The sequence below is a fragment of the Rissa tridactyla genome, chromosome Z, assembly GCF_028500815.1.
Source record: "Rissa tridactyla isolate bRisTri1 chromosome Z, bRisTri1.patW.cur.20221130, whole genome shotgun sequence".
Taxonomy (NCBI): domain Eukaryota; kingdom Metazoa; phylum Chordata; class Aves; order Charadriiformes; family Laridae; genus Rissa; species Rissa tridactyla.
Genome location: NC_071497.1, coordinates 41,530,541 through 41,557,105, shown reverse-complemented (window position 1 = coordinate 41,557,105; position 26,565 = coordinate 41,530,541). Strand labels below are relative to the sequence as shown.

General features: G+C 37.5%; 1 protein-coding gene across 9 annotated transcripts in view; it reads right to left on the bottom strand.

Annotated features, from left to right (window-relative positions):
- Positions 1-2,191: 2,191 nt before the first annotated feature.
- Positions 2,192-26,565, bottom strand: part of CDC14B (cell division cycle 14B) — a 48,526-nt gene continuing 24,152 nt past the window's right edge. Inside the window, exons 6-14 of one of the 9 annotated variants that reach the window (XM_054187074.1) lie at positions 25,542-25,608; positions 24,034-24,096; positions 23,029-23,116; positions 22,457-22,687; positions 20,558-20,696; positions 20,284-20,437; positions 19,449-19,549; positions 16,779-16,924; positions 2,192-7,277 (exon numbers count right to left, since the gene is read on the bottom strand). In XM_054187074.1, the coding sequence (XP_054043049.1) occupies positions 16,813-16,924; positions 19,449-19,549; positions 20,284-20,437; positions 20,558-20,696; positions 22,457-22,687; positions 23,029-23,116; positions 24,034-24,096; positions 25,542-25,608 (955 nt within the window). In that variant the 3' untranslated portion in view covers positions 2,192-7,277; positions 16,779-16,812. Of the gene's footprint in view, positions 7,278-10,641; positions 10,759-16,778; positions 16,925-18,467; positions 18,530-19,448; positions 19,550-20,283; positions 20,438-20,557; positions 20,697-22,456; positions 22,688-23,028; positions 23,117-24,033; positions 24,097-25,541; positions 25,609-26,565 lie in introns of those variants that run through there. The other 8 variants (XM_054187076.1, XM_054187071.1, XM_054187072.1 and 5 more) reach the window with 8 other exon arrangements.

Below are 26,565 nucleotides of genomic sequence, written 5' to 3'. Positions count from 1 at the left end.
GGCTGACATACCTGTAGAAGCCCTTCTTATTATTCTTTGTGTCAGTTCCCAAGTTCAGTTGCAGCTGTGTGTTGGCCTTCCTGACCCCATCCCTACAAACTGGGCAGCATCCCCATACTCTTCTCAGGATACCTGTCCCTACTTCCACTACCTGTGCATCTCCAATAGATCTCAACTAAGCCATGCCAGTCTCTTGCCTTCCTTTCCTGATTTCTTACACCTGGGGATCGGGAGCTCTTGCACTGTGTGGAAAGCCTCCTTAAAGATCTGCCAGCCCTGTTCTGCTCCCTTGTCCCTGAGGGCAGTTTCCCAGGGGTCCTATTGACTAACTCCTTGAAGAGCAGAAATTTTGCTTTCCTAAAATTCAGGGTTCTGGAAAAAAAAACAAAACAAAACTGTAGCCTTGATAAACGTCTGTCATTAAGACTATTCTTATATAATGTTCAAGCCATTTTTTGTCCCTTCAGAGTTGTCACAGGCACACATGCATACACACACACATACCCACGTAAAAATATATGTATACACACACATATATATATGCAGTGTTGAAAGTAATGTAGCACTGACTCATTGTCACTGGATCAACAATTGAATGTGAAACGTGGTTACCTTTGCAGAAAAAGTGTGTTTCGGTCACTGAGTAACAGGCATGGAATTAGCACTTTAACATGTGCTGGGCAAGTACTGAACAGTTTGTGCTCGGATGGGGAAAACTTTCAGTCTTTGGAAGAATTAACAACTGTTACACTTTGGCGCTATTACTTAGAATTTAATGTGAAACACATTAAATCTTCAGCTAGGTTTTGTTTGTGTGCAAACAAATGCCTTTTTGAAGATGTGATGAAACAAAAGTTGCAGATGGTAGCGGCATCTTCAGAGCAGCTTTAGATACTGTGTCACACGTAATGGCAGCGTTATGGTTGGGACAGACCAGCACTTCATTAATTCAATCCCGCTTTTGCTCTCCCAGTTTGGGCAGCCAGTGCGAATATCCATATTGTGCGTTCTGTTGTCTCTGCAGTGTTTTACAGCTAGTTAACAGCACTCAATAAGCTGCTGTCTGCCTTCAGCAATGGCAGTTCCTCTGTTTAGGTTTGTACGGTAGTTAATGTTTGAATGAAAGATACTGAGCTTTGCATAATATCATTCAATTCGCAGGATAGCTTTGCCAAAAGGTAAAAACCAGCAGCAACAAGATACAGATTTATTCTCTTCTGTTAAGAGAAAAGTAAGTTGACATACTGTAATCCAAGAATCCTGTGCTCGTTAGTGGTTTGGTTATATTTCTGTTACTTGTGGATTTAATGCTGTTCTCAGTGATCTTCCTGGCTTGAGCAAAGGCTCTGAACCTTGGAAGCTATTGTGGCAAAAGTAAAACTTAGTGACCTTTTCAATGAAGCTTCTGCAGAAATGAAAGAAGACTATAGGCTGGAAAAGGTCTGGTCAGTGGAAGGAGGGGAAGGAACCCTTCAAATAAGGGGGAAGAAAACCCAACAAACCAACATTAAATAATAGTTCACTTAAAAACAAAGATGATGATGGTATGGAAGAGATGGTCAAAATGCACCAAGAAGCAGGAGAGCAGGACAAATGCCACCCGTTGCGAGTACTGAGTAGAGATTCAGTCCTAGAAGCATGACATTTTGCAAAGAACATTTTTGATTATAAATATTTGAGTTGATCAGTATTTTTTGCTGTTGTGCTTAGATTTATTTTTTCAAAGACTAAACCATACCACCATCAACTGCTATGCAAAAAGATGCGTTCCTGAAAATTTAGATCTTACTTTTGAGAAACCTTCACTTTCACGGTAAGTGTCAAAGTGTACAGTATTTAATATGATGCCCATATCCAAAAATAAGTACTGTATGATCATAAGAGGAAGGAAACAAATTAACTAGAACCCCATCTCTTTTTTTTTACTGGGTAATGGTATCCCAATCCCAACAATTCAAATACAATTACTATTCTTTTCCAAAGCGAGTCCCCTGAGATATATGGCCAGAAGTTCTGTATTTTTGGAATTAGAAAAGTATATGTTTTCAGGATTTGTGCTTTAATTAAAGGTTTTCAGGCATCTGAAATTCTTGCATTATTTTTCAGAGCACATATGAGTCAGTGTGGTACAGATATGATAGTTTTGTGCTGAATTTTTTTAGATAGCTGGAAATAAAAGTGAGAAAACAAATCTGATTATTATTTTTAATTTTACACAATTCATGTTTACAATTGTCACTATTGAATATTTTGTATAAAATCAAATACAATATGCAGTATTTTCAAATGAGACACAAATGCATATTGAACTACTTAGTATTACAAGATAATATGAAGCTTTATCTTAAAAATACCTTCAGCAAAATAAACTCCCGTTCTGTCAATCCAAGTTAAAAAAATATGATTAGAAATATACAATTTAAAAATAATCAGGATGAACAGTACTGATTAGTCAAGAAATTTTAGAACTTGATAGCCTGTACATGAGTTTATGCAAGACAAACAGTCTGCAAACCATTAATATAAAAACTGCAGTGCAACAAACCGGTGAACATCACATTTTTCATTTTTTTCAATTTTAATGCATGAGTTTCTACAAATCTTTTTGTTTGTTTTAAATGAATCAGCAGCACTTCCTCTATTGTCACACTGGGGCAAAAAGACAAGGTCTGGGTTAACATCTGAGTTACTGATGCTGTAATAGAAACTAGCAATTTGACCCAAGATATTACAGCTTTTGAGTATGCTGCAGACTTTTGATCAAGGGAGAATCCATCTGTCATGTATTTGAAAGAGGGGAAAGAATTTCTAAGGAAAAACTCCTAATTGATGGCAGCAGAAATAACTTCGCTCAGCTGCTCTGTGGTACAACGGTGATGCAGCTGCCGCCACACATTCCATTTTGGCACGTAATACTTCACAATTCAAAAAAGATTGAGAAACCAAGGCCTCCCTCACCCACGCCCACTCTTGATTCTTGTACTTAAGACAGCTTTGGTATGGCATAATAAAAATGCTAGACAAAGTACTAAAAATTCAGAAGAACAAACTAAGCAATACAATTAGATGGGACATAATGAGGTAATGAGTTAATTTTCCATATAAGGCTGTTTGGAGAGTTCAAATGTAAAATCCATTTGACATTTATGTGTTTCTCACTAAGATACTGGGTAGTGGAAGGGGTATCCTGAAACACACTCACACCAAACATGCAGTTTTGGTTTAGCTAGAGTTGCTATTGTGTGTGTTTGTGCACTTGTTTTATGCAAATTTACTTCTGATGAACATGAAAGTGCTAAGGCAAATTCCAATTTGGAATTTGGAAGGGGTGTGAAATGGGACTGATTATTTTTAGGTTAAAAATGAAGATGCTAAAAGAAGCAGCTCAGCTGAGAGAAGGGCAATGCCAAACACAAGAAATATTACTAAATCGTTCTTGTTTTGACTCTTACCCTCTCATCTTGATATCCATCATCGAATTTAAAGTTAACCACGCCTCTGTAGTTAATCAAGCTTTATGTACTGGCTCTATAGTTAAGGATGATTGTAGATAGTTGCTAAGTAGTTGCTAAGGAGTGGATCAAAGGGAATTGTTTGAAGGAACATCTGTAGCCTATTTATTTGGTTTTCCTGGGACACTAAGACCTTAAATGAACATCTAATCAAGATGTTTCTACAAACAATTCTACAAAAAACTGCCAACTTGGCAGTGAAAACCCAAGTCCAGGTGTCCTTAACTGTCTTCGTTATAATACTATAACACACCCCCACAGGTCAAGATGACCCTTGCCCAGGTGAAGACCCTTCCTCCACACAGGTGCAGTGATTGAAGAGAATGACTCAGCAGTATGATAATTATATGTAAATTACTAACCAGTCACTGTAACTGGGAGTGTACTAGCTTGTAACTTTTGTACGTAAATATAAAGAGGAAACCAGCATGAAGTGTGCTTGATTTGTGGAAAACCACTGAGCACCCAAGTCTGAATAAAAAAAAACAGTATCTCCCCTGTGTGCGAGAATTGGTTCATTGCGCACCAGGCAACACATCCGCTTTTTGGACAACTACCTCACTAGTTTCATCCCTTCTGCCTTCCAAGATAAGAATTTTCTTCAAAAATAAACACAGATTCATAGTTGCACAATATACCTACTATTGTCGTTACCTGTACTTCAGCTTTTGGGCAAGTGGCTAACTTAAAAAAAAAAAAAAAGCCAGGAAATTTTAATCACTGCATCAGGGTGAATTCTGTCCCTCTCTCTTAGATGCTTTTCACCTAGAAGAAAATGGTGGTGAGGATGAAGAGGAAAATAAAAAGTATTCGGGGTCTGAACCTTTATTTTGCACCATACAAGCCTCTTCTATTTTCTTTGTATTCATATTTGCGAATTTTGACTATCCAAACTCATGGATGAGCTATGCTAAGGCACATGGAAGACAGGGAGGTGATTCAAGACAGCCAGCATGGCTTCACCAGGAGCAAGTCCTGTCTGACCAACCTGGTGGCTTTCTACAATGGAGTGACTGCAGGAGTGGACAAGGGGAGAGCAACAGATATCATCTACCTGGACTTCTGCAAGGCCTTTGACATGGTCCCCCACAACATCCTTCTCTCTAAGTTGGAGAGATACGGATTTGATGGGTGGACTGTTCAGTGGATAAGGAACTGGCTGGATAGTCACATCCAGAGGGTAGTGGTCAATGGCTCGATGTCCACATGGAGAGGGGTGACAAGTGGTGTCCCTCAGGGATCCGTACTGGGACGGGTGCTGTTCAATATCTTCATCAATGATTTAGACACTGGGATCATGTCCACCCTCAGCAAGTTTGCTGATGACACCAAGCTGAGTGGTGCAGTCAACATGCCAGAGGGACGGGATGTCATCCAGAGGGACCCGGATGAGCTACTGAGGTGGGCTCAAGCAAATCTTATGAAATTCAACAAGGCCAAGTGCAAGGTCCTACACTTGGGTCGGGACAATCCTCATTATCAGTACAGGCTGGGGGATGACATGATAGAGAGGAGCCCTGCAGAAAAGGACCTGGGGCTATTGGTTGGACATGAGCCAACAATGTGTGCTTGCAGACCAGAAGGCCAATTGCATCCTGGGCTGCATCAAAAGAACCGTGGCCAGCAGATCCAAAGAGGTGATTCTACCCCTCTACTCTGAGTGAGGCCCCACCTGGAGTACTGTGTCCAGCTCTGGAGTCCTCAGCACAAGAAGGACAGGGACCTGATGGAGCGGGTCCAGAGGAGGGCCACAAAGATGCTATGAGGACAGGCTGAGACTGCTGGGGCTGTTCAGCCTGGAGAAGAGAAGGCACCAGGGAGACCTTAGAGTGGCCTTCCAGTACCTGAAGGGGGCCTACAGGAAAGCTGAGGAGGGGCTGTTTGCAAGGGCACGCAGCAATAGGACAAGGGGCAATGGTTTTAAACTAGAGCAGGGCAGGTTTAGATCAGACACTAGGAAGAAGTTCTTTAAAATGAGCGTGGTGAGACACTGGAACAGGTTGCCCACAGAGGTGGTGGAGGCCCCATCCCTGAAGACATTCAAAGCCAGGCTTGATGAGGCTCTGAGCAACCTGATCTAGTTAAAGATGTCCCTGCTTACTGCAGGGGGGTTGGACTAGGTGACCTTAAAAGGTCCCTTCCAACCCAACACATTCTATGATTTTATGATGCTACCTGTAAGCTTACTTACACTTCACGTCCTGCTTCCCCTCCAACTCATGATGCTCTTGCCACAAAATGTTTTCAAGCCAACGTGTGGTTATCCATATTGGCATTCAAAAATCATCAGCCTAACAGAAAGCTTAATTTAATTTAAAAGGACACAGACTGAAACAAGTCACTGAACCTGCCTGTTTACATTCATAAAAAGAAAATTCTCCCCCCTTGCAGAGGTAATCTGTATCTTTAAAAACTTCAGTTCTTCTATTGCTACTATTTCAGATCTCTCCATTTCTTCAGCTTTCTAGTGTAAGAGTCACTATATCAACAGATAACTGTATTGTATTTAAGGCTATGTGGTAACAGTCCTCATCTGAGGGATATGCAGCTATAAACTTCAGTTGTCAGACAAGGGTACATCACTGCAAAGCCAGCTCTGAGATTTCATAATGTGAAGAGGGGTAAGGCAAAATGCTGCCAGTGTTTGAAGACAGTCTTGTAGTGGATGAAAATTTCAGTCTCATACAGATTCCTCTAAAAATTACACTGCCTTTTAACAGAGGTAAGCTGTTAATTAGATGTTAAAAACTGTAACTGCCCCTGAGTTCCACTACCAATCTCAGTGTACAGCAAGCTTATTTTCCCTTTTTTGTGTGCTGCACTCATTAAGTGTCTCAAAGCTAAAAACCAGTGACACCCACATGTTAAGTGTACTGATAAAACCTGGGTAAAATTCTTGCATTTTAGACATGGTAATTCAAAGTTTCACCTAAAAGACTTGAAGATAAGAGAAGAAACAGTAATGATATTTCAATATGACAGCACTGCTTTAAATGGTAAGCTGGTTTTCCTCCCCTTTAAAATCATACCAGGTTTAAAGCAACTACAACTAGTTAAAAGAGCCATTGGTTGTGAACAACTAAAAATCTGTTACTATTAAAAACTATAAGTTAATTACTTATAGTTATTTTTTTCAAAATAAACAATCCACGCAACCGTTGAAAATAAAGCACTCTTTGGTGGACAATATTTACTTTGTGTACTCAATACTGTAGCTTCATAAAAAACTTCATAAAAAATAAGAAAGAACAGCCAATTAACACAGGAGAGTACCAATACTATAGGAAAAAAGCTTTTGTCGTTGATTTTCAGTCTCAAGCGGGGACTTGAGCCCAGTCTGAGTGGACAAGACAGATTTATATACTTAAAAGCTCCCACCATCTTTTCATTTCTGGCGGTCAGCAGCTAAGTGATTGCCATCACAATTTATACACATGCATCATACGTACTAGCAAGCCCTCTTTATAATAGAGAGCTTAAGTATTTACACCTGAGTCTAAACACACACAGATTTGTTTGAGGAAGTGTTAGCACATTAGGGAAGTGTCTACCAAGCACGCTGACAGTTCATTTTATTCTACATGTATGGAAGAGGTTCTTCTGTTTCACTTTTTCTGAAAAATGAAGCCACAGTAATCTTCCTTGAAATGCATCAAGTCCCCTCTAGAGGTCACATCCCCTTCATTCCTGAATATCATCTTCAACACTAGTTGCTTATTTGAAATTTAACGAAGTACTGTTCTAGTCCTTGAGACAGACTGGCTGCTGAAATAAAACATATTCGAGGAAAAAAGTTAAATATGTACTCAGTATGTACTTGAAGCAAACATTTCTGGCAAGGTAAAATGAGTAAACAATGCTTCAAAGAAAGAAAGAAGATAAAAGTCACTGCATTTAAGAACACAGCAATATTGGTTGTAAAGAAAGCACGGACTGGTCTGATCACAGACAATATGAAGGAAGGTTGCGTTCCATACAGAAAAGCAACAGAGGATTGAAAGTACCATAATTTCATTAAGCGCATTTGCTGTAAAGCATTCCTTTTCTTTCTCTCCCTCTGAGGTATCAGACTGTAGGAAAAGTAGAAAGAATAGTAAAGAAACATTAATTTTTTTAAAGCTAGGTTTAGATTACATATAGACAAGCTCTGAAATGCTGCAGGTACTTCTCAGTATTTGAACACGAGGCTGTGTAAGGCTGCTTTACAATTCCCAGCAAAGCAAAAGCATATGAGATTTTTGAAGCATATTTCTCTTTGTTAGTTTTTGTGATATACCTCTCTGGTTAGAAGTAGTAAAGGAGTCTATACAATACAGTTTTCATACATTTCCCCGCATACTCCCAATTATTATTTTGTATAAACTTGACCTGCATTCCCTTAAGCACCTCTACCTACCAAAATTCTTCCACCACTCAGGATTTCACTTCTAATCAACTACTTACTATATACATAATCCTAATTCTGTGATGTGTGGTAACATGGAACAGACTGTTTCATTTGGGTCTTACTATGATTCAATACGTATGCATATGTGTATTCACTTTGTTAAAATACAAAGATGAACTTCTCAGTAATTGCCAAATTTACAAGGACATCTTAACTGGAGAAACAAAGGCATCCACAGAAAAAGACTGTGGATAACACTCTGGTAATACAAATTCTTGCAGTTCAACAAAAGTGTTATTTCAATCACAAGATATAATGTGTTACATCCAGCAGTACTGGTCTTTTGTAGGTGGCAGTGGACATCTAGAGACGTTCTGCAAAGGGAATTCAATGAATGCTATGAATAGGATTGAAATTCCCTAATTCTCTTTGCAAAGCCAGAACAGAGTGTTCTAACTGTAAATGGCTGTTTTGGCTGAAAAATCATTCTGGGGGCATTCTATGATAGTGTCCTCCAACAGTCTGAAGGATGAAATGGCAAATGAATTACCCAGCTCTGTGGATTATACTGCGTTAGGATGGTCGCAAATGTGATTCGTCTACAGTAGGAATTGACTAAAATGACCTAAAGCATCAACAAATGAGACGAATGTAAAAACACTGTGAGATGTTTCTGCTGGAACATGTAAGACAAGAAAATGAAAGAATAAGGGTACACAGTAACACTGGAAGTTCAAAGAAGGCAACAAGGTCTTGACAAAGATAGGTGTTGGTTAGGGCATGATCCTAATTTTGTAATGATAATTATTCTCCTGTACTTTGCAATCCACTTCATCTGGAATAGGTGAATTAATTTGAGCACTATGAGGTAATGCAAACTGCACAGACTTCCAAGAAACTAAAATACATTTAAAGAGATGAAAAAAAAAGGTATGCTTCAAAAAAAAAAAAAGTGAGATTTTGCTAAATGCTACAGGAAAAATAAAAGGACACCTACAAGATTAACAACAAAGTACTGCATTCTAAGTCCATGAAATTGTACAGTCACACCAAAATACCCTCTAGAGGGACAAGCACCCAATTAGTCCTCTCAGATGACAAAGTATTTAAGAACTCCAGAACTGCGACATACCTATTTATTGGATCGAAGTATAAAGTGACTGAAATTCTTTGACCTCATAAGTTATTTGAAAAGAAACAGTATATGGAATGAAATATTTAGGGTAGAAGTTTTAGAAAATCCATGAAAATATTAAGTACTTTATGAAGTTTGAGATCAATCTGATCCTTGCTCCTCAAAGTCATAAATCTGGTGATACACCTAAAGGATTTCTTTAAAAATAACTGAAATCTTCTATGAACCGTATGTTAGGGATGTTGATTCCTCCCTAAGGATAGGTATTCTCATCTCGCACAACACAAAGGTCAGCTTGGAGGTGTGTTTTCCAGGAACTGAAAATCTCTGTTCAATTACACATGTGCACATACACAGCCACCAAGAGCTGCCAGGAGCTTAAAACTGGGAGAAGCGTGGAGAATAAGAACAGCAGGCAGAATCCCATCAATCTGTTTGGACCAAAACTGATACAGTGAAAATGATGCAAAATGGAGGGAAAAACCTAACCAAAGAGCAAAACACCAAGAAATCCTTCAGATTTTTAGTAAAATATGCATTTTTTAACATACTATTATATGAATCAAAATGCAATTCATATAGCCACTGCTAAAAATTCTCTGACTAGAATTTACTGCAGTCTACTATTAAACTGTTGCCTGATACGAGTGAATTTTTGGTAACTTCTGTGACCTTCAAGGTAACAGGATGAGGAAGGGGAAAGAAAAACTGTGGGTAAAGTGCTGCACAACAACTTGGAATTTTCAGCAATATTTATAAATCAAGCCATGTCACTACTTTTTATGTTATTTGCCACCTTTTACTCTTCCCAACAAAAGTCTCTTCAGCACCTGACAGACCCATTCAAAACGTTTTTGCTATAGGCACAGGACAAATTCTGGTCATTGTAACCACTGGGAATTGCTTGGAAATTGTATTAAGCTACACTCCCAGGCTCATCTTTGATAATGACCTGGAGAGCTGCCGTAGAGGGGCATGGACACATGCACATGGAAAGAAACATGACTGTAGTGTGCCCATGTGCTTCTGGGCCAAAAGGCAATTGCAGTCTTGCATAAATCCCTCCAAATTTAAAATTTCACTAAGCTTTACCAAACAGGTTCAGTTCAGATTATCAGTCATACTCTCAGCACAAAATCTCATACCATATATGAGTATACACACGCATTTTATACATTTCACCTCTCCACTACTTCTGCGTTTTTGTTAGCCATCAAATTCCTCTTAGTTTTGACTTCATGTACTGACTAATAATTGACTTGACACTGTGAAAAATCTATTCCACCTCTTACTCCAAGGAGAGGTTTGGTAAAGAAGGGTGGGTTTTTTTGTTACCAAAATCCCTCACCTTCAGTAATTCGAACTTATGTTAGGAATTACAATATAAAATTCTCAAAGTTGAGAAACTAAGCAACATGAACAAATGACAAGATTTAAGGTTCCAGATATTCTCAGTACATGACATAAACCATAAAATTGTTTCTCATTTCCCACTGCCTGGAGGAGGAGTTGAACGGTGGCAAAAGCTCCTGTCAGCAACGGATATGCCAGCTCAAAGTATTTGCCTAGAGAACAGTTACTTCATCTGTAAAGAGGGTAACTCTCACCTTTTTAAACTGTTTTTTCTTGCAGCAGACCTGGTAGTTCTTTTAGTAATGTCTGTACAGTCAGAAATGCTAGGTTCAGGGGTTTTATTTTTCTGAACACTGGACTGCAGAATTACTCTGAAAAGAGTAGGAAAAGAGAGAGATTATATAACCTGAAAGTTTCTAGGTAAACACTGAGAAGAGGATATTACAGTTGCAGCAGAGTTGACAAGTATCGGCTGGCTTTTCACGAATCATTCTGAAATGCAAGTTGTTTCAATAGGAGCACAGTAGTTTATTTTGTTGTTTGGTTTTTGCCTTTTTTTTTTTGCTTTCAAAGAATGGATTAAATTAATGGTTTTGAATTTTCTGCTAGGTTTTTGGAAGACAAAAGGCTAAGAAACTGTATTTTAAATTACTGCAACAAAACAAAAAAAAAAGAGAGAAAATCTGAATTATGCAATAAAAACATACATTATTTTCCAGGCTGACACAGAAAGTAATTCAATTACAATTGAATGGATAAGAGTAATTCAATGGACAAGAGGTAATGGTCACAAACTTGAGCATAGGAAGTTCCACCTAAACATGAGGAGGAACTTCTTTAGTTTGAGGGTGGCAGAGCCCTGGAACAGGCTGCCCAGAGAGGTGGTGGAGTCTCTGTCTCTGGAGACATTCAAAACCCGCCTGGACGCGTTCCTGTGCAACCTGCTCTGGGTGACCCTGCTCTGGCAGGGGGGCTGGACTAGATGATCTCCAGAGGTCCCTTCCAACCCCTACTGTTCTGTAATTCTGTAATTTGTGAGGATCAAAGTCTAAATCTCCTGCAAGTAACCATGAGATATACCCTTCAAATACAGTAGGAAAATCATTGCATATGCAGGCATTTTGTGCTTACAGGGAATTACTACACCGCACTCAAAACTCAGCTTTACATGCTGGTTGCACTCAAGCACTTCTCTGGAAGACTCTAGAGCAATATATTGACTATTTCCTAAACAGGCAGATAAATCCTAGTGTTGCTTACATCAATAACAAAAGAACTCCAGATCGTTAAAAGCAAACAACTATTTTTAGCCACCAGCCAACTGGTTTGTTGGGAGACCACATCTTCTGTATTCCTAAATACTTGTACTGAAATTATGATACTATGGAAATAAAAAGTGACAAGTGGTCGATGGAGTCCACAGGTATCTATTTAGTGCATCATTTTACACATCCGTTCCCTAGTCATTGCATCTGTCCGAGTTTCCAACTATAAAACTATGTATCATTTTAGATATTCAGAGCTAAGAGTAAATTACTGTTTTTTCCCCCTGCTGTTATTAGATTCTAATTTTCAGTGGCTTCACTGAGTCCACCTGTGTCAGCAGATTACATTAGGTTGGAAATCAAAACCTTCATTAAGCTGTATAAAGTGCAGTCTGGTTGATTAATACTCTGAAGAAACTGTTTTCAAGGAATCCTAGATATGAACATAAAACATAACTTTTGGAGCAGAAGTGGACAGAAATGCATGGAAGAAAATACATGTATTTTCATACTCATGTAACATATTCACCAAAAACAGAAATGGAAAGAAACCCCTATGCTTTCACTATTTCATATGGGTTTGATACCAGAATTAGGATATGCATTGGAGATAACACAATTTCATCTAAAACAAATTCTGTACAGCAGTAAAACTGATCAGCACCCTTATTTACCACATACTTCTAGATTGTTTAGCAAACAGATGACTACAGAACCACAAAGTTCAAGTATTTTAAATTTCTAATTGAACAAATCTCGCTAAATATTTCAGACTTGCAAAATCTTGTCACTTGATTTGCAAAAGTCCAAACAGTCTTCTCTTCCTCCGAGATAAGACACAAGAATGTAACGACAAGCACTAGCGCAAAGCAAATTGTACTGTAAACACAACACATTCAAAGGGATCCGTTACTTAAGAGGCTGAAAACAAAAACCAGATACCTTCAACAATGTATCATGCTTCTGTAGACAACACAAATTTTTCTAAGAGAAACCTGTTTTCTTTCACACCCAAAGTGAAAAGGTTCAAAAGCTGTAAATTCACTTCATAATTTCTACTGTGGTTGTAAACCACTTCTAGTAAGTTCTAACATTAAAACTTAAAATTCTCTTTTCAGTGCCACAGTTGTCCTACACTGAACAAATGTGGGCTACTGCACTTCCAACTAAGCTGTAAAAATAACACCAGTGGTGAAAAAAGACTCGCATTTTTCCTTTTACCTGTGCCACTAGCAACCTCCAGGACTGAACAGAAAGGTACAAAGCTGGCTTAACCTTACAACATTTAGTCACTGAAATATGAGCATGACCAAATCATGGTACATGTTCGTTTATTAGTGCTCATTAGTGCAGACAGAAACGTGGAAAAATCACGTTTTCTCCCTAAATATATATACACAGTGTCTCTCTGTATGAAATGTATGTAACGTACGTATAAAAGAAAGAAAGTTATTGGAATGTCATCTAATGGTTATATTCTTTCTCTGAAAGGTGCCCATTCTTTCCAGACACCAAAAGTTCAGAAAACAGGTCAACATACATGGCTTAGACCCATATACTTATCAAGAATGAACTGAAACGCCATGAAGTGTTAAGACATCATCTTGCACAAACACTTAAATATTCATCTTTATAACATATCATAGATAAGTCCTTACTTCCCACAGAATTTCATTTTATGTGTTCAAAACAAAGAACTAAAGGAGGTTTTAAATGGGAACGTGACTCACAAAAAATAGCCAACATACGTAATTGCACCTTAAAACCAAATCAACCACACCATCCTCTTAAGACTGCTGTATCTACCAAAGGGTAGCGAGAGAAGGAGCTGGCTTATGGGATCAGCTCAGAGCCAGCTGTGAGCATGGTAGAACAATTAACATCATCTGCTCTTCAGTAGGTATGTCTACTAGATATAGTGTATACAGTACATACTAGATATCTACTAGTAGATATGGCTATGCAAGAGTAAAGATTAATTGAAATCCCGGTGAACAAAACACTTCCTGAATGATCAGACAAACATGTTTAAATCAGACTAAATTGCTAGACTTCCAAGGTTGATAGCACCTCAAGGAAAACAGACGAGGTCCCACTTACACCATTGTCCGACATGGTATTATAACTCCACACCCGGAGTTGCCTTGGGGCCCAATAACTGCCAGCTTAGGAGCAATAACAGTGCTAGCAGAGCTTTTACTAGAATGCTACTGCTTGCACATTTAAGGTAAGAGAAGAAACTATCTTTAATGCACAGAATTTTGATTTTACACAATTAGACTAGCAGCCTCATTAGATAGCTGGTGTAATAGATAGGTTTTATAATGGACATGTGATGAGGCCACAGTAGAGGAAATCCTCCCAAAATCTCGGCACCAAAAAAAATTCCCAAACTATATTGGAGAAGGATAAGATCCTCAGGACACCTAGCTTACTGCTTTGTAACTGTTCATGTAAAATGGCATGGCATGCTGTACGTGACAACCACCAACTTCCAGAACACCAGCAGAAAGCACATCTAATGTACACAAAGGTTTTCTAACTCAATGAAATATGGTAATTTATTTAAAAAAAAAAAAAAAGCCTAACTTTTCCTGAACACAGGCTACGGGATGCTGTAATAGCCAGGCTAGTAACATAGGTAATCCATATATCGTAAGAATTTTTCATCCCCAGTTAATCTGTAATGGACGCATCACTTGGTAGTTCTGAACCTAATATACTCCCCAAACACCACACTAGTTTGTATACTACTTTCTTATTCAAGCTAATACATTTGCCTTTAAACAAATCAAAATCTGCTTAAATGGAACTGTGTTTGGGTCAATAGCACCGTCTTTTAAATAGTTCACAACTTCTTCTCACCATTTAACCCAGAGCTGGGTGCAGGGACAGATGCAGCATCAGGACACAAAAGCCCAAGTCTCACAACCCAAGCCAAAATCCAAAAACCTGAAGTGCCAGCAAGGTAATACATCTTGGAGAAAAAGCAATCCACATAACAAGCTCTTTTAAAAGAAAAATGATTGTATTATCCAAAGAAGGGACGAGGGGAAGAGAGGTTAGACAGCAGCATGTCTTCTCTGACCTGTGGTGGGCATTTTATTCTTGCCAAGGCTACCCATTTTATGAGGTCTGTCAACTGCAATATTGCATTCTCCTTCATCACCTCACGATTTTTAGGAAAATAGGCCAGAGATCTCTACCGCTGTTCCAAGTCATTGACAGGCAACAAGCGACTGATACTCTTCAGTCTACAGGGCTCCAGCCAACAGGGCTGCCAGGCTAGCCCACAGTAGTTCACGATCCTGATTGATTATTTGATCTCATAAAACACAAGGGACACTAGCTGCATAATGGAGAGAATGCCAGTCTAACTTTTAAGAGAAGCTTAAGTGTTTTCTTTTCCCAGACGTAAACCAACACTGCATGACTGTCAGTCCTGGATACGAGGCAGCAGCACCAGTAACCTAATTGCTTGCATCGTGACACATTTACCCACATCGAACCACCTTTTCTCTTTCCCTCTAGGAAGGGAGTTTTTAGACAGAACACAGAAACCGTTAAGAGAAAGAAAGGATGATAGTTGAGTGAAACTGATCTTACAGTACAGGAAAACAAAGGACAGATTGTTTCATTTTTTTAACCGGTGTGTTTAAGTTTAGGTTTTTAGACTGCATTTAGAAATCTGAGGTTTGACTTCTGGAAAATGCTGAGACAAGAAATACTGCTACGTTCAGTGTAAAACTTTGAAAATAAGCCTCTCATTTAAAGTTTGTTCTTAGACAAAGTTAGGTACCAATGAAAAAAAAATAAAAAACCAACAGCAAAAGTGATCTTCAGTTTGTTGTGTTTTTTTCCAAGAGAATAGATTAAGATGACCCCAGCTAAGGCTAACAGGATAACTAAATTGTTCACAAGTCCCCCAGTTCTCATTCTTCAGTTATTAGGTCATTTACTTTAGCAGAAAGAGTCTCACACTTTTTAAAAGTGTGGACAAAAAGTTGCAAGACCCAAGGTAACAAAGACAGAAACTCCTAGCCTTAATGTTCTGCCAGGAGAGAATGCCTTTTCTTACTTAGTACTCTGGTGAAAAACACTTTTTCTGACCTATTTTTTCTCTGAGAACACCAGAGTTTCAAGCATTCACCCAAAGTAACCATTTAGCTTTGAGGGGGGGTGTGGTGGAGCAGCTCCAGGGAGAAACGGTCGCAAGCAAAAAGTTCCTCTTCGGGTTTCCTGGCAGTTCTGCGTGCTGCTGAACTTTTGTTTGGCCAAAAGATGGAAGCTGTCATTTGATGCAAACATTGCACTCTTTAAGTGGAAGCAAGGCACAGCAATCACTGCAGCCACTCTGACAAAAGCCGAGTGGAGAAAGAGTGAAAACTGTACTCAAGGAACTAACATGTTTTTAATGCTTTACTCAGCTCCTGAATCCAAGTAACAGAAAGAAGGGATTTAAGTCATCTCATAAAGCTCTATAAAAAAATAATTGAGAATGAAAGAAGATGAAGCCAGACTGGCTGGGTAAACAAGTGAGCCTTGACCTAATACTGCAACCTGCCTCATCCTCTGTTATGTTAAAAAGAAAAAAAGAAGTCCCATTTAACTGTTTCTTAATGGCATATTATACTATAATGTCTTAGTAAAAGAAACTGACATTTCTAGCAAATTCTAATTCCTGGCATTTCACGTGAGTAAAACCATCCTTTGGGAAACTAATCTCCTTTGCAAATTCATGAATTTCAAAGTAAAACTGGAGCTAACATCTTAATTTGCAATATGCAAAGGATAGGATCATATTTTACAGCAGCACTTTTTCTTTTTTACAAATATAGTTTTGCTTATATAGTTTTGCTTATTTGCAGGAGCATGCAGAGAAGAAAGGCTTCAAAATTATGAATTATCCTAATTATAAAAGCTTTGCACCTTTTTGTATTGCAAGCCAGCCGTAAAAATTACTGAATTATTCCAAACAATATATACAAAAAATACAACAAAGCCAGAGCAGTGAAGTTTACTCTTGCAACAAAGCCAGTAAGAAACATGATATGAAAACATGCATTTATGAGACATACGAGACAGAAAGCGTGAGGTATTGTAGAGAAATGGAATGGGACACTTACACAGTGGCTCTCTCTCAGGGGGTCCTGATGGTTACTATGTTCTTAAACCATCTAGACAGAATAGCAGGCTGGGCAGAAGGGAGCCACATACAATCCACCAGATGACAATGCTACACAGTGTAGACACCAGCATAGCTAGGAGCCATCTAAAAAAGGGGTTGGAGGGGGAGGAAAAGATGAACAAAAATTCAAAAGCAAAAGCTATCGGTGCATTTTAGCTTCTTTCAAGTTCTTCAAAAGCATATTGCTCTATAACCTTTGCCAAGCATTTTCTTACTTTCTATGACTGTAACAATCCATGCAACGATAAATTGCCAAATGTAGTATCCACATGTTGCTGGAATCAAAACAAATTTTCTGAAATCCTCACTACAGTCATCTATTCCAAAGAAAGTCTATACCACTTTTTCAAAAATAAGCGTATGCTGGAACAGTACACCTCTGACCACTTGCTGCCATCTCTTCTGCAGTTTGATCAGCCTGTATTCATACACCCTACTTGACAATCACGTATTTTAACACTAAAACGGTAGATCAGATCAGTTTGTAGGAACAAACAACTTACGTACACACGGAGATGATGGGGTATATTCTGTGTTCAAAGTAGCAAAAGCTAATTCATAATCCTTTGCCAAAGGTGCAGAACATTGCTAATTAGAAAATTGTACACAAAGTATCCATTCATCAAACATACAGAGTTTATACAACCAACTTAACAAACATTAACAAATGTTATACACAAATGCCTTGCGACTTAAACATAAGCAATGCATCTAGCTCTCAAAGACTGTAATTGTCCCAGCTTCTGGTGCTCTTATTTTGCCTTTTTTTTTTTCTTTTCTGTGAAATAAACCTATATATTAGAAACTTCTTTCTGTTTGCTTAAAGTTAATCAATTTCACTGCAAGATTAATTGTTTTTAACAGTCTGAACTAAAAGGGAAAAAGACTGACACCTCTCCTAGTATGGAAGACTTCTGCTTCCGGTAAGGCAGCTAAATATTCCTAGTGATATTTTGATTTAACAATAGCAACACAAAGAATTTAAGAAGTTATACATTCATTTTTCACCAACCTATTTCAATACAAGCTGCAAACCATACAAATAACTTAGGGGAACAGGAGGAGGGAAATTCCAACTCCCTGTGCCACAATGCACACTATAAAAACCAACTATAAGCTCTAGATCAATTATTTTAATGCTACAGAAGTAAAAGCTAACTAGTTTTAATTAGAGCAGTCATGTTGCAGAATGCTTCATGAATGGAATAATACTTTAATAGTTGATAAGCTTTCTGCATATTAAGTAAGACAATGGCTCTGAACAGATTATCATACAGTCTACATTCAATCTACGGAACATACAATAAACAAGATCTTTCACAACCTTTATTACGTGACTTAAAGTACCTTTTATGAAAAAATAGTATGAAGCAGAAACTAAGGCTCCATGTGTCTTAGAAACTGATGTGCAAGGTAGCCGTTTTTTACTGTCCTATTTGAGGTAACTGAGGTGATGTGCTTTGGGGTTTTTTTAATGTCAATTGGGTACCGGCTTTGTTCTGAACCTGTTGTTTCTTCTACGATTGCCCGTGTAAACAATGAGCATAAATAAAGGAGAATCTTTTAAAACAAAGGCAGAATTCATATACAGCAATGTGTGACGGTTTTGAAAGACATACTGCTTTACCTTCAGCACATTCTTAGTATGTACCTCTCACTTTTTCAAGAAGTCTGATGACACTGTTTGGTCTTAAAAAAAAAAAATTAAAAAAATTAAAAAAAAAGGCCAGCAGCTAGCAGAGCATCCCCTACAGAAAGACAGCACAACAAAAGCCAAGTTGCATTTGGTCTGTGACTCTGGTTCTGCATTACTGGCAAAAATCTGACAGCCAGGGGTCACCATTTCTTTCCTTGCAATCAAATGAGATGCAGGTATGTCTTGCAAGTCTTGCATTCTCTTGTTGTTTAGTTAAGGACAGACAGACAGTTTTTCTACTTACAGTTGCTACAAGCTACAACAGATGCAATGGTGACTACAAACTTTCTTCTACAGGCGGTGTTTCAGTACTTGTCTAAAATAAAGAGACTAGCATACCAGGTTCCCTGACAGAAGTGCACTCCTTTTGAGTTTATTTACTGAAATAGTGCTACTCCCTGCCTTCCGGATCTACCAGTTGTTGTCCAAAAGCCCACAGGATTTAGGGAAAGTTCCTCTTCAAGGAAGAGGAAATGAAAGGAAGCTAAACATTCTTTCAACTCTTCCTAGGTAGCTGACTTTACTTCAAAAAACGCTTACTTTATTTCAGCCAATCAAACACCACAAAACGGAGTCAGGCTCTTCCATTTTTATACTACGACAGGAAACACAAGGGAACATCTGTGATTAAACTAGAAGCAAAGCACTCCAAAATACTATGGGAGCTTGTAAAGCACAGACTACTGGGATCAGAAACAATGCAGAAAACAAAGAACTGCATTACTCAATTTCTAAACCAAGTTGTCCAGCCTCCTTTGCGCTCTCCAAGCCTTCAGAGAAATGATAAATCTCATGCTTGTTTTAAATGAGTAAAAGCAGCCTTGGCAACAGACCTTTGGGGGCAAAGGGAAGTATGCTTAAAGAAGAGGACAAAAGTATTTCTTGCATTTGTACATTCAGGAACTGACTTACGTTAGCGGTGATGCAGTTGGAGATTTTGTCTGCCTTCTACTTTTCAGAGCACGAAGCTTATCCCCTTGTGTTACACAGTTTGTTTCATCTTCATCACTGTACTGGATAAGTGGAGGCAGGGAAGGGATAAACCACAATTAAAATATAGACACTTACACACTTAAGAATTAACCTTATCTTAAATCTTAAAATTAGAATTATCGCACCAGAAAAGTTTGTCAGCATAAAATCAAAGAAAAAATTCACTTGCATAAATACAATTCTGTTCTTTCCAGTTTCCTGTTTGCTGCTATTAAACCTGTCAACCATTGATACATGCATCAGAATTCTGTCTACCTTTAAAACAGTGGAAACATATTATCAAGTCTTTGCTTAGGTACAGCACAGTTTTCACTCAAGTACATCATTTCCCTCCTTCACTTGCCTTCTTAAAACAGCAGTACAGTTTTTTTAAAAGGCAGCATCAAAAGGCATTATAGAAGTTGCGGTTACTTAGAAACTAAAAAGAGCAAAAAACCTTTCATCTCTGCCCTCTAATAGATAATCCAAAACAAAATCACAGTGGTTTTGATTGCAAATTGTAAGTACTTTTTTTGTTCTAATATCTACCTAATTATTAAAGTATGATAAGGATGCTCCTACTTCACCTGTGTACTGCACTTCATTTTTCATACTTGCTGTCCATAAATCCCGCCCCCCCATCTCTTGATACAAAAAGGGGAAACAGAAAAGAATCTGATTAATGGTTTTACTGTACCCACAGGTTTGTTCAGAACCTGACAGATTCTCAACAGCAGTTACAACTTTTACAAGAGCACGAGGTTCAGATGGTTACCAGTTCAATGTCCTTTCGGCTCATTCTCCTGTTTCTTGTGTCATTAATTGAAATATCATCTACTCCTGAGAGAATTCTTGTTACAGCAATTTTACGGTTTCCTTTCAACTTTGCACGGAAAATGTCTCCTTCTGTCCAAAGTTCTGCCTGTTTGCTATCATAACATGGAAAAAAAGCCCAAAACACAACAAATCAACACCAAAGATTATGAAGCGTACAATAAAAGAAGACATCTAGATGTATTTTTGAAATCATTTATAGTCAATCTACTTACTCCATCAGGAAGTGTTGTTGTGGTCCAATCACTGAACCAGGTCTATTTATTCTAATCCAGGCAATAGTTTCTGCAGCTGTCATGCGATAATGCTTCATAATGTAACAGGCAATAAGTGTACCAGTTCGTCCAAGACCAGCTGTGTAAGATGAAAGAATGGCTTCTTTTATATACCCATCTTCATCTGGAATCTGCTGTAGCTACAGACATTGTTACTTGGACAAATAGTTACTTGCCTAATTTACTAAACAAGCCTGATCCTAATCAAACTTGGTAAGTGCAACTCATCTTTTGAATTTTTTTTTCCCATATACAAGGTTGCTAACACATGATTCACATGTTTTTTGAGAGAGGTAACCTTCCAAATCCATCAACTTTACAAATATCTGTAAGTCTATCTACCTATGAATACATATATAGGAATAAGAATGTTTTTATGCATGGGATAAAACAGCTGTCTTTTTTCAAAAACTCTCAAAGCACCTCTTGCAAATTGATCATACATTGCATAGAAACCAGTTGCTCTTCCAACCCCTTGTCTAACTGATCTCTTACTTCAGTTCCCAAGGAAAAGACAAATTTTGCAAAAAGCAAGTCTGGGTATTACCCGACACAGGCAAAATGTACTCCAGAATGAGGAAAGTTCTTTGCAAAGGCCCTCAAGACAGTTCTATTTACCTTGGGAAACATGAGAAGGAAAGGAGGACAGCTCCAGCTAAGTGGCTCCTCTCCTCAATCGCTTGCTGTAAATGCCAAACCACACATCACCTTCTCCCATTTCACAAGAGACTAATCAACACCAGTGTAAAATCTTCAGTACAGCCCAATAACCAAGACAATCACCCAGCACTTTCCATGCCTTGACCAGCTTTAAGAACAAGCTACAGCATTCTACTCTTTTCTCAAGAGTACGAGCAGATTGAGGAACATGAGATAGTCTAGACACCATTAGGATGATAAAATATCAAAAAAAATCTTAATTTGAATGAAAACAAAGCCTTGTAACCCTGATACTCAATATTCAAGCGTAATCAATTAAGCAGATTTATCAGCTCAGTGGAGTGTAAGAGTATGTACTTCCTTCACAACAGTCAAGATGATGTTTTTACCAATTCTTCTACTTCACAGTGTAACCCTGTTAAACATGAAGCAAATGGATGGCAGATCCAGGAGCAAAAATGCAGTCTTTGCAGGTCCCATGCAAATGGGTTAAGAAACCGCCATTCTCCTTCAACCACAGCATTATCAGGTATCCTAGTGAGGCAAAGTGTCGTGAACAAACGTCTGGTCCACTATTAAAGATGGTGTGGGAAGGGAAACATAGTTCCTCCAGAACCACAGAAAACTGTATTTTTATACTAGCTGCATTGGGCATGCTCTAGTAAATCTTTTCCTTGGCAGATTAATTCTGGAGGAATAGATATTCAGAGCATGCCCCATGTAGCTAGTATAAAGGATTTCTGATGGATAAAGATTTCTGTGGTTCTGGAAGAACACTCATACTTTATGAGGAATCTCCTCAAAAAGCTGCATTGGTATTTTCAGAAGTTTATGACTTAGTATAATTAACCGTGCATTTTCAGAAAAATCTATAAACCTTGCCAGGACTTCAAGTTCCAGCTCAAAAACATCCTTTGAAATTAATGCTTTCTAGCAGAAAAAGCTGTTAATATTGGCAAGCTCACTTTCCCCATTCTTGGAAACAGCTGGGAAGATTTTTCTGGAGCTTAAAAATGTAAAAGATGAAGTGCAAAACAGAAGCTTAGAAAGAATTTGTATGGAAAAGCTGCAGTTTGGCAGACATATTGATAGCTAGATATAATGGAATTATAATGCAAAATACCTCAGGAACTCTAACTATAAGCATCACTTGTAATATGAATTGTTTTTACACTATACCTTTGCAATGAACAGCTATAACACCTTCAGCATTTTCACAAATATTTAGAAATGTTTTAACTATAGTATCGCTAGGTGTGCTTCCATCAGCGAAGAAGAGGTCAAAATGCTCAAATCCAGCATCTGTAAATCGTTTGGCATCATACAGTTTTTTGTTGAGGCGTATTATAGTGGTGACCTTATGTTTCCTGAAGTACGGGAAATAAGCCTCTGGAGCATGGTGGGGATAGCCTATTTGAAAAAAAGAAGGGAAAAACAAAGGAGGAGAGTAAGGCTCAAACTGCAGAAATAAACAATGACTCAAAAACAAGAGATACAAAAAACTTCAAAATAGAACTCATGTTCAACATAAAGAAACAGACTAACCGAAAATGGAATTTTAACATAATCACCTAGGTAAGATACAATTAAACCAAGCATTAAAATTTTACTGCCAGGGTTCTTATAAAAGAAAAAGAGCCAAGGAAAAAAACACACTGTTCGAGGAACAATTTTTAAAGCTTGTTCTTACTGATAACAATCAACTAAGAAAGCAGTGGGCTTGTGTCCCCCACCTCCTCTTTTAAGCATACCATTTTCAATTTTACTTCTTGAATGAGGTCCACTGAAGGCAATGAATTTGTTTGGTATTATCCAGTTAAAATCTCCATTTTCTGCTCTCTGTCAAGAGAAAATGCTTGGTTTATCATTATCCCTGTATTTTCAGGCTTTTCCTTATTGTTTCAAAACACATGCTAGATAGAAGTGATGTACAATTTTTGCCAAAGGAAGTTATGTTAGTCGCCTGCTCTCTTTTGCATCGGGAAGATGCCAGATGCTCTCAACCTCACTTTTCTTGACCGTGTTCTCCTCTTTGTTTCTAAATTAGTTTTAGAACAACACAACTGATACCCTTCAGATGAAAGGCAGCTTCCAATTTTTAGTTTTTTATAGGTTTCAAAATTACGACCTTAGCCTTATCTCTGTTCACAATTTAAATCACGGTTTTTTAGATTCTAAAAGCACTTAATTTTCTCTTTACAGATAACTGGCAGCTTTTCATTTCTGAGACTGCATATAGTCAGGAGTTGCAGTCCTTCATTGCCACATTCGTTTCTCAAGCCCCAAAGTGAATTTTATAGGCTTGGATTTTCACAGCCCTGTTTCCTTCTTTACCTCAAAGAATGTTATTACACCTTTGCCATGTATTCACAGATACACACTTCAATTGCTCTCCAGAATTCAGTTAGACTTGGACTTGTACGCCCTCGAGTTTCTCATCAAGACTGCTAAAGAATATGCATGACCGCTAACAGTGGCCAAATTGCCACTCCACAATCATCTTCCAGGGCTTTAATAATAATGGAAAAAAGTATTTCTTTCCATTTTGGTTTCTGCTTTCCCCCCATGTTTGAGGCTGACTATGCTTAAATCTAGATTTTAATATTTTCTCTCTGATCACACACCTTTACAATCAAAGTTTAAAGAGACAAAACAGAAATGGAACCTAATACTACAAAAAAATAGCACATATTACAAACAATTATCTTAGCATTAGTAACAGCAAACAAATCAGAAGATTGATACTGAACACTTACTTCATAATGCTCATATTCATTTACATCAAATGTATTGAAATCCAGGAAACCATATTGCAAAGCCTAAAATTCAGAATACAGTTTTTAACAAAGACAACATCTTTTCAACGAGGACAGTTTATCACTCTTCATGTTACTGAAAGCCCCTTAATATCTCCTGTTCTTTCAGAGATTTCTTCATATATTTGAAAAAGATACAGATCAATTTAGTCTTGGTTTAAAATATAATTGTAAATTGTAATATAAGTGAAGTTAGACAAGCAAATCCGCTCTTTTCTCTTTTCATCAAATCACTAGAAAATTCCAGACTACAGAAGCATTCAGTCTTTTTATTACTGCTAGGAGTACAAAATAAAAAAGAGAAAAATAACTCACAAAAATTATATACTGAAATTACAGGCACATTCTAAAGTCTGCTTTCAAGGACTGCAAATATTTTTGTGCATGAATGCTATGTGCTTTCATTATGATGCTACTATCTTCATTGATTTTAAATTGTTTGCAGACGCAAAGTCATAAGTAGACATTAGTGTGGTCCCTGATGTCCTGTAATTACCCACAACCATTATATTTAATACTGTATAGAAACTGTAAACATTTGGGTAACTGACAGTTTACCCACTTGCTGAGTCAGGAAGCACAAACACAGATAATCCTGTATTTCCAGATATTTAAAATACTACATTCTAATCTCCTCTTTCACTGCATAATAATCTGTAGTTCTACTTTCTGTTCATCGGTACTAATAAGAATAGCAATTCATTCTTGGCATACAAGCAGCCAATGACAAAGCATCCAAAAAAGCTGAAAATCACAAATCCGCAAGTAACTGTCTTACTCAGTAAAACCACCAATATTTGTCAGAGATACCCATAATACAACAGACAGTAGTAGGGTGGAGAACTGCAGAATTCCCCATTTCACTACTCATACAGACTAAAAACAATTCATATAAATTACCCTGTCTTTCAATGCCATGGTACTTCACCATTGTATTGCTATAAAACACTAGATTATGATAATTTGTAGTTGAAAAAAAAAAAAAAAAGCATCTGCCTCCTAACATTTGTTCTATTTATATTATTAAAGCAAAGCTTGAAGTCATTAGCACGTGCCGCAAATGCTTTAAAAGTACAACTAATCAATTCAAAACTACTTTCAAAGGCTATATTCAGCCTAAAATGCAACGCTACGGGACATATAATAAATTTATCACATAACTCTTATGGATTAGATGTGTGAATAACTGTCCTGAGAGATTACATAAATAAAACTCAAAATTCCCTCTTTAAAATCTTCACTAGTTGATTACGTAGGGTATTGGTCAACTTCTACAGATACCGTATCTAGAAACTTTGTTACAATGCATAATACATAATAAACTAGGCAACAATCAGAAAATCCCCTGCTGCACAGCTCTAATTGGATCCTAGTTTACTAAGCCTTCTTTTTCTGCTGGGCAATATTTAACAGAACTTCTGCAATATGAGAAATACTCTTTTACTGACCTTGTTTATTGCATGAAAACAGTCCAGCAATGTCAGATGAAAACTGCAAGTACCAAAGGAAGCATCCCTATAACATATGATGACCAAAACAGTAAAATTATCCCATTTTAATCCAAGTGAAAACAATTGAAGATATTTCTCTAAAACACCTTTAAAAAAATTGCTTCAATACCATTCTTGATGACTATTACAGTGAAATAATTATATCAAATGATTATTTCATTTCCTGCACCCTGCATCTTACAACAATAACAAAACATAAAATAAGTTATGTTAACAGATGATCCAAGAGTAAGATTACTCATTATAGTTTTGATAAAGCTGACACATTCAATTTCTGACATGAACATTGAAACCGACATGTTTCACTGTTCGTGTCAACAAAGAACAGACAACACAAACTCCTTGTAGGAAAATCTAATGCCTCAATTAGTATCATGTTCTAACATACACTCTTAGAACATTTTCTTCTGAAGTACATTTTCAAAAAAGTCAAATTGTAATACACTACAAGTTTTTTCTTCAAACTCTGTTTAGAGAAAAAAAGATGCTGCGCACATGCCTTCTATGTATATGTGAACAGGATCTTCTTAATAAAACCGTCAAGATACACATTTCTGTAGATCTATTAAAAAACTTTCCTTAAGATACATAAAATAGTTTATTTTTAAACATGAGGAGAGTTTTTGTTAAAACACCTTCTTTCAACTAGAATTTTTTAAATTCTCTTAATCCAAGAATGGCACGTGCTTAGTACGTGACCATTATTAGATTCCATAAGCACTGTACAATAAGCATTCCACAAGAATATTATAGTTAGGTAAAAAAAAAATTAAACTGAATTTACATCAAAGAATATTGTATCTTGGCAGAACACTTTCTTTTGACATCATGCCGCCCTCATCAGCAGAGAATCATTAATGTCAAAAAAGTAAAATATCATGTTCAAATTTCAACTGAGAGGAGGAAGAATTTCTGAAGAGTCTGGATGGCTGCTTCTACAATTTGTTTGTATCCTTTTCCT